The 12,785-nt window shown below is 39.5% G+C and overlaps 1 protein-coding gene across 15 annotated transcripts in view; it reads left to right on the top strand.

The window, feature by feature from the left end:
- Positions 1–12,785, top strand: part of KIDINS220 (kinase D interacting substrate 220) — a 103,063-nt gene that overhangs the window by 12,355 nt on the left and 77,923 nt on the right. For 9 of the 15 annotated variants that reach the window (XR_005797096.1, XM_040496011.1, XM_040496013.1 and 6 more), the window contains exons 3-7: positions 2,107–2,205; positions 2,930–3,028; positions 8,219–8,317; positions 9,265–9,366; positions 11,862–11,960. Coding sequence is in view for 14 of the 15 variants with exons in the window: in XM_040496011.1 (XP_040351945.1) it covers positions 2,107–2,205; positions 2,930–3,028; positions 8,219–8,317; positions 9,265–9,366; positions 11,862–11,960 (498 nt within the window). In the remaining variant the exon portion in view is untranslated. Of the gene's footprint in view, positions 1–2,106; positions 2,206–2,929; positions 3,029–8,218; positions 8,318–9,264; positions 9,367–10,028; positions 10,034–11,861; positions 11,961–12,785 lie in introns of those variants that run through there. The other 6 variants (XM_040496015.1, XM_040496012.1, XM_040496009.1 and 3 more) reach the window with 2 other exon arrangements.

Genomic DNA, 12,785 nt, shown 5'->3' with positions numbered 1-12,785 from the left:
AACAGACATGCTTCTTACTCTCGTGGAGTTTAGAGCCTTTAAGAGAAAGGATAATAATCAGGTGTTAACCCCACAAATGTAAGTAATTACAAACAAGGATTAGTATAGTAAAGGAAAACTAGAGGAGTTGGTAAGGCTTCCCTGAGGGGTTGATGTTTGACCCAAGAGCTGATGTGACCTTATAAGCTGGGCCTTATAACAAAACATTTGTTTATTCTATTAGTTCTTGCTTAACCAATCTTCTAACTACAATTGTGGAGAGAGAGTAACTTAGAAACAGCCGCGACTTTATTCTTGGTAGTTAATTGGGTGGGACAGAGGGAAAACTTTGTGTGAGGGTCCAGAGGTGGGAAAGAGCTTACGGGTTTGTTGGTGAGGAGGGAATGGCCCAGAATAGGTTTTGAGGTAGTCCTGCCACAGCCACTGTCAGTATTTTGGTTCTGATCCAAAAGAGCAACAGGAAACCACTGAGGATTTTAAGCAGAGAAACGATGTCATATCAGCATTTAAAAAAAATTTTTTTTTCAACGTTTATTTATTTTTGGGACAGAGAGAGACAGAGCATGAACAGGGGAGGGGCAGAGAGAGAGGGAGACACAGAATCGGAAACAGGCTCCAGGCTCTGAGCCGTCAGCCCAGAGCCTGATGCGGGGCTCGAACTCACGGACCGCGAGATCGTGACCTGGCTGAAGTCGGACGCTTAACCGACTGAGCCACCCAGGCGCCCCCATATCAGCATTTGAAAAATCACGGCTATTCCCCCACCCCCCACTGATATACACATAGTAAATAGATGCTTAGATACATATTTATCTACTTGAACTTAATTTTCGGTGTAAATCTTTTCTCGTATACCTTAAGTATGTGGTAATACCTTTAGTACCGTCACCATTAGCCCAGAGCCGCTAACCTGTTTCACACCGTGGCCCTTACAGAAGGTGCCAGTGTGTGCGTTGCTCTTGCTGTAGGTGAGTCTTGCTGCTGGAGGCGAACGCATCCCCGGATCTGGCTGCCCGGGCCCTGCCACGCTGTCTCAGGGCTCAGGAAGTACTGTCCCTTATTACTGTGTCTTATTCTAGGCACACAGGCTGGGCAACTGTGGTGTAATGAGCAGAAGCTTTAGTTTAATGAATTAAGATTAGAAGGGAGGTCTTAAAAAAACTGTTTATGTATATTATATATATAGCACCTAGATTGTTTTTATTTATTATTGTACTTTCCTCCCCTTTGCCCTTGACAAACATCTTAAATATATTAAAACCACATTCTGTATCATAATCTATCTGCTATAGTTAGAGAATTTGGTTACCATAAATATGCTAAGAGTTTTTTAAAAAATGTTTATTTTTGAGAGAGAGAGAGAGAGAGAGAGAGACCGCGTGAGTGAGGGAGAGGCAGAGAAAGAGAGGGAGACACAGAATCTGAAATAGGGTCCAGGTGCTGAGCTGTCAGCACAGAGCCCGACACGGGGCTCAAACTCGGGAACTGTGAGATCATGACCCAGGCCAAAGTTGGATGCTTAACTAATTGAGCCACTCATATGCCCCGAATGCTAAGATTTTTATATACATTGTGGTGATTACTTTTCAGAGCCTAGTATTATTCATGTTGACTTATTTGTTTTTTAAGTTTATTTATTTTGAGAGAGAAAGCACAAGTGAGGGGCAGAGAGAGAGAGAGAGGAAGAGAGAAAGAGACAGAGAGACAGAGAGAGAGAGAGAGAAAGAATCCCAAGCAGGCTCCACTGTCAGTGCAGAGCCCATTGTGGGGCTCGAACTCACGAACCATGGGATCATGATCTGAGCCAAGGTCAGACGCTTAACTGACTGAGCCACCCAGGTTCCCCTCATGTTTATTTATTTTGAATGAAATTTAGCATCAAAGTAGACTACTAATGCTGTAGTAAAAAAAACCGTTTTGTTTTCTCTTTGACTTTTATATTATTAGTCAACTGGAAACTTAAGATTTCAAAGGTGTTTGTAAACTTAAGAAATTTTGTAAACAATGTTTGACATACCATTGTGATACGCAGGGTATATTTAACTGTGGCATTTCAGTTCAAGTACAGCATCTTGAAAAGCTCTCTGTGTCTTTTATATTCTCTAGTGTGGCCAGACTCCACTGATGATAGCTGCTGAACAAGGCAACTTGGAAATAGTGAAAGAATTAATTAAGAATGGAGCTAATTGCAATCTGGAAGATTTGGTATATATTAAAATAATCTACTTCTTTGTTGTTCTGGTCTTTTCCATAACTTTGCTCTTTGTTTTTGAGAAGGGATTCAAAATTAGTAGGTTACGGTTGTGCTTTCAGATCTGTCTTAACTTTGCCTCCTATCCCACCCAAGTCTGCTTTTTAAAGGGGTGATACAGGAGAGGAATTTTTATTTTCGGTGAAAGGTCTCAGCACTTCCTGTTTTTTATACCCAGATGGCACTGGCTGAATAGGGAGCACATATACCTGGGCGCTTGTAGCCTTATTTGAAAACAAAGGACAGTAGTTCTTTATCACATAGTTTCTAAATCCATCATGTGGGATTGCGTTAGTTTAATAGCCTGTGAATGTGCTCTTAAATCTGATGACAAGCTCTTTAGTTTCAACTTGTAGCAATGGTTGCTAGCCACAAGGATTAGCTGTGAAGTTTTGATAGTCATCTTTCCTTTTTCCACGAAACCTCAGAGTGTGATTAGAAGGCCAGTGACAAGACCAAGCAGCTGTGAGAGCACTTGACACACTGCGGTCATGCAGGCAGACGGATAACTTCTTGCCAGAGCTTATGCTGCGGTGTTGTTTTAGACTAGTTCACAGTGGGGTCACATCATGTCAATTTGGTATGATCATTTGGTATGTGAAGTCGAACTTATTTTTCCTCACTTTGGATTTTTGTTTTTTGGTTTTGAAATGGTAATGTTTGTACTGTGTGTTCCAGGATAACTGGACAGCACTGATCTCGGCATCAAAGGAAGGGCACGTGCACATTGTGGAGGAACTGCTGAAATGTGGGGTCAACTTGGAGCACCGCGACATGGTATGTATGAGGGCTATGGTACGTTTCATTAGCCGGAGTCTTATTAACAGTAGTAGATATGTCTGGGACCTTGGCTTCTCGTGCAGGAGGTGCTATTATAATAACGTTCTTAGGGTCTGGGGCTGGGCACTGAAATGACTCTCAGGAATGTGTTAAAGCCCAGGTGATACAATGAACCTCTTTTGGAGTATTCTTAGTTATTGTTATTCTTGGTTTATTTCAGAGTTTAAAATTCTGAAATATTATTAAAAACAACTCATTGACTTTCAATGTAACAGTGTTTTGAAACAAATGTGAAAGAATCGTTTCCTTTAAAGAGGAACTTCAAGAGGGACAGTATAGTCTTATAAATATTTTCAGTTCAAAGTGATAATTTCCAGAATAATATTTATAAATTTATTTTAAAAATGTAATTGTGTTCGGCCATGCCATCTATACACATTACAAGTTTAACAAGATGTGATTCTTTATTATCTGAGCTCTTACTGGATCTTGGCATCTGTTTAAAGCATAAAGATGAAGAAAGAGATCATTTCTAGCCTATTTATCCTGCAAAATGTTAAGCCTTTTCCAAAGTTAGCTTTAGTAGTGGAAGAGAGGAAGGAATTGATCTGCCATGGTGTCTAAAACGTGCATTACTTTGCTAATAATGTGAAGTGCAGGCGGTCTGAGTTTTTAAGAAACCGCAGCATTCTGCTGTCTTACGCTTACTATGATAATTTACATGGTGTGTTTACTTCCATAAGCTTAGTTGTATTCTCACACTTAATGAAGTGGGTGGGATACTTATTTTTTTTTTTTTTTTTTTTTTTTAATTTTTTTTTTTTTTTTTTCAACATTTATTTATTTTTGGGACAGAGAGAGACAGAGCATGAACGGGGGAGGGGCAGAGAGAGAGGGAGACACAGAATCGGAAACAGGCTCCAGGCTCTGAGCCATCAGCCCAGAGCCCGACGCGGGGCTCGAACTCACGGACCGTGAGATCGTGACCTGGCTGAAGTCGGACGCTTAACCGACTGCGCCACCCAGGCGCCCCGGGATACTTATTTTTATATAAGGATACAGAACCATTTTTATCCTGCTTATTTCTGAAAAGGACTTGAAGTATATTGCTCTAAAAGTTTAGGGAGAGAGGGGTGCCTGGGTGGCTCAGTCGGTTGGGCGGCCGACTTCAGCTCAGGTCACGATCTCGCGGTCCGTGAGTTCGAGCCCCGCGTCGGGCTCTGTGCTGACAGCTCGGAGCCTGGAGCCTGTTTCCGATTCTGTGTCTCCCTCTCTCTGACCCTCCCCCGTTCATGCTCTGTCTCTCTTTGTCTCAAAAATAAATAAACGCTAAAAAAAAATTTTTAAAGTTTAGGGAGAGAATTCCATGATGTCAGTAACCCAGGCAGAGAATGGGTATGGCAGGCAGGAATAAAGTGTGGTCTTCTCATCTTACTGACATATAAAGTAGAAGGGAAACTCATGGGGTTTCCTAGTTCTCAATATCTTGTTAAAGGCACCAAACCTGTTTATCACATGGATTAATATTAGGTTCCCATTCTGTGCCTGGTCCCTTTATACGCGTTAGCTTCTCTATGGTGAGTTGACTTCTCAGAACAATCCCATGGGCTGGGAATTCCTTTTGTTCTCAATGGATATAGTTCAGGAAATTGAAACTGGAAGAAGTGCCCTGTGCCCAAAGAAGTCAGGCCGAGGTTTGAACCCAGGTCTGCCTTACTCCAAAGGCTTTCTCCTCTATCGCTGCTCCCCTGTTTATTAGCAGGGAGTGAGGAACTATAGAGTACATGTTATCGAATGTGTCAAACTTAGCAAGATTGCACAAAATTATCTTAAGCTTTTTTAGTTCTCCATATTTTTTATTTCCCCTAAGTAATCACCACAACTTGTTTTAACATATCTAAAGGGTCTTTGCGTTTGGCTTTCAAATGCCAAAAGTTGGGAAAACTGAGGACCGTGTCTCCCTGAGTAGTTAGTATCGAGGGACCGAAACGTGACAGGATCTGGTGGGTGGCAGTAGCTGAGCCATGAGGGAAGGCAGAGTCCTTGGGACTTGTGTAAGGAGAGGAGGGCGACCGCCAGGCGCTGCTGGGGTTCAGGAAGAACTCCGGGGTGTAACATCTGGGAATCTAGTGAGGGTTTTTCCTTGAGAGGACCTTTGTGGGCACTGAACTACAGCTACTGCTGTAGGTATTCGGTTCTGATCTTTTCATTTGCAAATTTGGGTATCGTTATCTCAGGATTAAATGTTAATCTCCTAGATGCTTGCATAGGGTGACATTATACAAATTAAAATGAGAGCATGATCTTCAAACAGTTCTGGGAAGGCATTTTAAAGATTGAAATACTGGTATATGTGAAACTTGACTAAATACTCAGCTCTATAATTTGAGCTAAATTGTCAGCCTTTCCTTGTCTTTTATGACCTTGACACTTTGGAAGATCACTCCTGTGGCATCTTTAGAATCTCTCTCAATTTAGATTTGTCTGATGCTTCTCATGATTAGGTTGAGATTATACTTTGCTGGGGAAGGATACCATAGAGACGATATTCCCTTCTCCGTGCATCTAGATACATGCTAGCAGAGTCTGTCACTGGTGAAGTTGACCTTGGTCTCTTGGTTAAGGTAGTGTCTGCCAGATTTCTTCATTGTAAGGTTACTATTTTCCCCTTTGTAATTGCTAAATATGTTGGAGAAGATACTGCTTTTGATTAAACTTTCACTCATTTGTTGTAACATCTATCAGTATATCTTGCATGCAGCAGTTATTAATGTGGTGTTATAATGGTGATTTTCCTACTCCCCTCATTCTCTGTACATTGATCAATTGGAATTCTTCCGTAAGGAAGAGTTGTTTCTCTCCCCTGCACACCCTGCCCCGCGCCCCCCCCCCCCCCCGTATCTGTATGTAGTTACCTATCTATGGATATATATGGTCTGATGAATATTTATTTATTTATTTTTAAGTGTTTATTTATTTTGAAAGAGACAGAGCGCAAGCTGGGGAGGAGACGAGAGAGAGAATCCCAAGGGGGCTGGAACCCACAGACTGAGATCGTGAGCTGAGCTGAAATCAAGAGCTGGACGCGCCTAACCGACCGAGCAACCCAGGCGCCCCTGATGAATATTTATTTTGTTCTCCGGTTTATAATTTGGTTCTGTACCTGTTTTCCTGCTCAGGTTGTTCCAACTTTGGCCATGGAAGCTTCTATACCCTTTTAACATGTGCTGTCCTTATTTTCCGGCATCACAAGATGCTTCAGGCTCAGGTTCATCTTGTATTTTTCCTGGCTTATTTTCCTGATTATTAGCTCTGGAATCAATCAGTTTTCCATGGAAGCCCGTTTTCTTTTATTGGAAAATGGTATTGAGAAACCAATATCTTGGTGTTAGGTATGCTTGTTATTACTGGGGTGTCACTGCTTATAGTCCTTCTCAATGGATAGACATAGAAGATAGATGTCTTTATGCTAATTCTTGCATATACATGCATCTATTTCTATATCTATTTGGGTGTGTGGGGGGATGTATCTTTTTTTTAAAGAGACCAGGTTAATACTGCCAACCAAATTCATTATAGACTTTTCCCTTTCCTTAATTTGTAACCCTTCTCTGATAATGAGAAATCTGGCCCTATTATCTGCACAATGTATTCACTTATTTGTTCAACTCTAGGATACAAATTAAAGTAGCTACAGAATTTCTAATCGATACTCTGAGAGAAAGAGGTTTGCCTACTTAGTACAGTGTCTGTGCATAGTTCTTTCTGTTTTTAACATTACAGTATTCAGTCAAAACATTGCTTTCCAAAGTTACCTATGGTTAGCTTCTAAGTAGTTATGTGATTATGTGATTCATTTGTAATACAGTTAGATTCATTTGGCCCAGTCTGTATTCTATTTTTTCTCTCCACGTTCTGGTTGATTTTTGAAAAATTTGCATACAGTACAATTCCCTCTTGTGCTGTACAGTTCTACGGGTCTGGACAAGTGCATCATGTGTACGTCTACCGCCACATTTTAAACAGAGCCGTTTCACCGCTAACAGTACCCCCATGCTGCCCCTTTATAATTCCCCTCCACCCCCTCCTCAGCCCCTGGCCACTGCTGATCTGTTTTCCCTTTCTACAATTGTGCCTTTTCTAGATTAGGGCAAGTATTTTTTTTTAATCTCCTTTTTAGTGATGATGAAAGAGAATCAGAGAAGGATTAAGTGATTTATATTCTCAAAACCAAATGTGGATTTAAATGCCGGTTCAAAGACAAAACGTTCATTTCTTAGTATAATTTGATTACATTGGTCTCTTTTACTGAATTGTGTTCTAGCTGAAGAGAAAATTGCTTAAAATAAAAAACAGTAGAAAAGAAAATTGCTCCTGTAGTTTAGAAAATAGAAAGTTATCATGCTGGTAATTCATACTTGATGACTTCGCCCCTGGATATCATGATCTACAGATCATTACCTTAGCGTCCTGTCTTTTTTAGGAAGAGGTGCCGTAATGATCTGGGATTTATAGGTCGTGTTTATTGTTAAGTTTTTATTTACTTATTCTGAAAGAGAGAGAGAGAGAGAGAGAGAGTGAGTGTGTGCGTGCACACGAGCAGAGGAGGAGCAGAGAGAGAGGGAGAGAGAGAATTCCAAGCAGGCTCCACACTGTCAGCATAGAGTCTGATGTGGGGCTCGATTTCATGAACCATGAGATCATGACCTGAGCTGAAATCAAGAGTCGGACACTCAACTGACTGAGCCACCCAGGCGCCCCTATAGTATGTGTTTAAATGCAGGAGCCAAATATGATTGCTGGAATTCGTCTCTAGAAAAACTCTAGGCTCCTACAAGGAGAATATATAGGGACATATAAAGTGTTCTGAAGCAAAATTTTTAAGGAGCCAAAACAAAACTTGGAAATGTGGAAGAATTCAACATGAATATTCTCTATTTCAGTTTCCATGATAGAGTCAAAAGTTGGAGTAATAATTTCTGGAATTAAGAGATTTGACTTATTTCTGATACTATTGTATATTTCTCCGGGGAGCTTGGGAGTTTCAAACTACATAGTAGTGCTTTCGTAAAACAATGGTTTTAGAGAAAAATATTCAAAGGAGGCACTTCATTAATGCCATTTTTGTGCTTGGAAGTGATCACAAAAGTTTTCTTTCCATCCGCTTCCCCTCTTTTTTTTCCTTAGGGAGGATGGACCGCTCTCATGTGGGCATGTTACAAAGGCCGCACCGAAGTGGTCGACTTGCTGCTTTCTCATGGCGCCAATCCGAGCATCACTGGTTTGGTGAGCATTAGCAAAAATGTCACTGTGACACAAGTGGGAAGTTCTCTTAGGGAACACTTAAGACTGGTTACATTTTAGACTTCATATTCGATGGAAATGATCTAGATCTTACTAAAGATAATAATGCAGGATGTGATTTCAAAGCACAATGAGAATTTTTTTCTCAAGCTAAGCTTGTCGCTCAGTTCTTATCAACAAAAAGGCAGCTCTTAGAGCTTAAATGTTAATTTAGGATTTCAAAATCCTTAAGTCATCTTACCTGTTTTCTGTGGGTATGCATTCTTAATCTAAACTTATTTAAAGGAAAGGGGTGTTTATATATGTGTGTGTATGTATGTGTGTGTGTGTGTGTGTGTGTGTGTGTGTGTGTGTATCTATCTATCTCCATACCATTTTTCTATACATTTCTTTAAATGGTAATACATGCATCACTACTCTACTTGAGACTGGGTCTCAGACTGCAGATTGAGAAATTGTCTATATTTTGTACTATATACATGTATGTCACATCATGTACTCTTTAACTATCTTGTGATTTTGTCAACTATACCTGAATAAAGCTGAAAAAAAGAGAAACTTATTCAAGTTAATGGAAGGATTATATAAGAATAGTTTCACATTTCTCTTACTAGTCTTGCCTGTTGGCTAGAAATCACATTAATTGTATTAATCTGTAAAAATAAATATGTTTATAATATGTATGTATTTAAGGTTGAGTGCATTTTATTTGATGATTATGTTTTATGACTGTTTTTTAAGTAGAGAATGATCTGTAACTTGATTTTTTTAAGTTATTACTTTGTATTACTCCCTTTGTTATTTACTTTTCTTAGCACATGTGTGTTGTAAATATCCACCTAAAAGATTTTTCTTTCCCCCTCTCCCTTGCCCGCTCCCTCCTCATCTTTTTTCCTGTCTACTTACATCCCCACCTACCTGTCTCCCAGCAGTACAGTGTTTACCCCATTATTTGGGCAGCAGGGAGAGGCCATGCGGATATAGTGCATCTTTTACTGCAAAATGGCGCTAAAGTCAACTGCTCGGATAAGGTAGGTCAGCAAGACCTTTCCAGGTTCCGGTCCGCGTGATGTCCGCGCAGCATGTCTGAGTATAGGTTTCTTTATATGATCGCATGAGATTGCGCTGATGAATCTTCTCATTGTGTTTATGAATGTGTTTTATATAGTCAGGTATGTCACAGGCAGATCCCTTGTAACTACTACCTTCTGAGTGTCCCTCCGTTGATTTTTTTATATCACATTCATCATTCTCTGGAAAATAGGGATGATTCCCTGTTTTCATTTTTTGAAATTTTCTATTGTGACTTCAGTTCTGTCTGCTTTCTGTATTGTTGCCAGAGTGGTTTTTCTAAAAGTCAGGTTTAGTTTTCTCTCTCTCTCTCTCATGCTTAAAATGCTAAAGACACCGATCCCTGGTGTGATGTGGGAAGATAGGCCTTGTCCTCTCTCTGCCTTCTGAGCCCTATAGCTGCCTTGCCTGCACGTGGCCAAAGGATGTGGGTGCCTCAGTTCGTGTGTTCTTGGTCCTTCCATGCCTTTGCATGTGCCCTTTGAGCGTGGGGAGCCTTCTCCTCCTGTGCTTTACTTTCTGTTCATCCTTCACATCTGCTCATTTGCCATCCACTTCAGAAAGCTTCCCAGAATTTTGTTCTGTTCATTTTTTAAATCCTTAATCGTCATCGCAAACATTTAACAAGTATTTATTTAATTAGAACTTGATACATTGTGGCTAACTGTATTCTTTTCAAATTAATAACAGTTCAGTGAAATACAGGAAAATAGTATTAATCAGACATTTTTGATAATTGGAATACATTTTGAGCATAAATTTAAGTCAGATAGTATTGCTTAACCTGAGGGGAATGTCAGAAATTGTCCTTTTCTTAATCTGGATGGTACTTGTTTGGGTGCACACGTATGTAAAAAAAAATCGTCAAGTAGTACAATTTAAGATTGATGTATTTTATACACTTTATGCAGGTTGTGCTCATTTTTTAAAAAGTATTATCTAAAATTATAGCTTAACAAGGACCGTAAAGAAACCATGGCAAATACTTATAATATGGCACTTAAAAATCTTGTATTTGGGGTTTGCCTGGGTGGCTCATTCGGTTAAGCATCCAACTTTGGCTTGGGGCATGATCTCATGGTTTGTGGGTTCGAGCCCTTTGTTGGGCTCTGTACTGACAGCTCAGAGCCTGGAGTCTGCTTTGGATTCTGTGCCTCTCCTCTCTCTGCCCCTTACCCCGCTTGTGTGCTTATTTATTTTTGAGAGACAGAACATGGGGGGTGGGAGGGGCAGAGAGAGAGAGGGAGACAGAATCGGAAGCAGGCTCCAGGATCTGAGCTATTGGCACAGAGCCTGACATGGGGCTCAAACCCACAAACTGTGAGATCATGACCTGAGCCGAAGTTGGACACTCAACCGATTGAGCCACCCAGGCGCCCCTATTGATGTTTTCTGATTGACACTTTAATGTGATGGTGAAAGCTTTAATTTCTCCTTCTGACCTATTGAAAAATGCTTTATGGGACCTGGCATTCAAAGCCCCTCCAAAATCAGGTATTATGCTACCTAGTCTGTCAGTCTAACATTTTGAGAAAATGTTTAGTACCTACTGTGTGCAGTGCCCCATGTATGTACTAAACACAGAAAATATAAAAACAAAGTTCCTCAGTCATATTTGCTACATTTCAAGTGCTCAATAGCCGTATGAGACTAGTGGCTACTGTATTGGCCAGTGCAGAATTATAGAGCATTTCCATCAGCACAGAAAGTTTTGGACAGAGCTGTTATAGAAAGCAGGCATTTATTACATGTTTATTTTAATCTCTGGTCTCATGTAGTTAAAGATCACCGTGGATATTCATGTGTCTCTTGATTGGCAGGCTCCCCAAAGATACAGCATTGTTTTTATGAATAATATATATTCTCTGATGTCTTTTGAATCACGTTCCAGCAGAAGGTGCTTTTAATAAGTGCAGTTTCTAGGCTAGAGTTTATTTTATCAAGTTCAGAGGCTGATTTGGGATTGGTGGCTTAGAGCACGGACTGAAGCCAAGCTTGTTTGGGTCCTGCGTCTTACTGTACCTCTTAGTAGCTTTGTGACTTTAAGCCAAAACTTCTCTGGGCCTCAGAAGTACTTAGAATCATTTGTCATTTGGTTGTTACTATTTTTGCCTGTAGTCATACTGTTGAACTTTAAATTGTATTTCACAAGATACAGGAAGCACTGAAAGCTTGTTGAAAATTAGAGGCTGTATGACATTATGATGGAAAAATTGTCACTAATTATGAAAGTTAAAGTTGGGCAAAAGAAATTTCATAAAGTGGTTAATCGTCTCTTCAGGAGAGAGAAAGTGGGAAAAATAAGATTTATCTAGGATTAAAATTATAATTTCTATAAACAGTAATTTAAGAATACTCAAAGTATGATTTTTATCAAAATTCATGTTGAGAATTTGTCTCTTTTACTACAGATCTGATAATAATTTTAAATTTATTATTATTATTATTATTTTAGTATGGAACTACTCCTCTGGTTTGGGCTGCACGGAAGGGTCATTTAGAATGTGTAAAACATTTATTGGCCATGGGAGCTGATGTTGATCAAGAAGGAGCTGTAAGTATCTTTTCTGTTTAGTGCCTCGTGTGTGTTTTTAGTTTGAAGGGAGAGAATATTTTTTCTAAGTATATGCCTAGAAAATTTTCCCTACAGTTGTTAAATAATATGTAGACAAACAAGCATTTTTTTGTATTATCCTGACAAATATATTGTAGATATGATATGTTATAAATATATGCCCTTAAGGAACCATTGCCAATGCATGTAAATTTTAGGAGGCTAAAACTCTAAAGAACATCTTTCAGTAGTCTTACTCTTGATTGAATTCATATTGAAATACTCTTTAAGTCAAATAGTTTGAAATACTATTAATTGTGGAAAAAAGTTATGTTCTGTTAAAATACCTTTTCCTTAAAAATTTAAAATAGTATTGTAAGTTTTTGGATAATTTTGAGCTGTGGCTTGTTTTCCTTCTCCAGTAGATTTAAAAATGTCAGAAATTGGTGGTCAAAACCTAAAACGCCTAAAAGCTGGTTCAATACATTATTCCGACTAGCAGGTATTAATTCCTTATTGAGCACCTGCTGTGCATGCAGCCCTGTGCCAAATGTGCTGGAGATACTGGAGAGGCCCGACAAATTTCTTTTCCCTTGAAATTTTGAGAATATGGTTAAAGGAAATTATATTTATGTGTAAGAAATGATTAATACAGACTATTATTTGCAAAATGAAGTATTATGTGAGATGGATCATGGAGTATTCTGAGGAGACATACCACCAAATCTCTGGCTGCAGTGTAACAAAAGTGAACTCTGTATCACACTTGACTTCTTGACATGATATGAGCCGGTTGCTCCTATTTTCCATATTGGCAGATGCTAC

Source organism: Herpailurus yagouaroundi, unplaced genomic scaffold (genome assembly GCF_014898765.1).
Source record: "Herpailurus yagouaroundi ecotype Mexico unplaced genomic scaffold, PumYag 188, whole genome shotgun sequence".
In the NCBI taxonomy this organism is placed as follows: Eukaryota; Metazoa; Chordata; class Mammalia; order Carnivora; family Felidae; genus Herpailurus; species Herpailurus yagouaroundi.
This window is presented reverse-complemented; position numbering and strand designations above follow the sequence as displayed.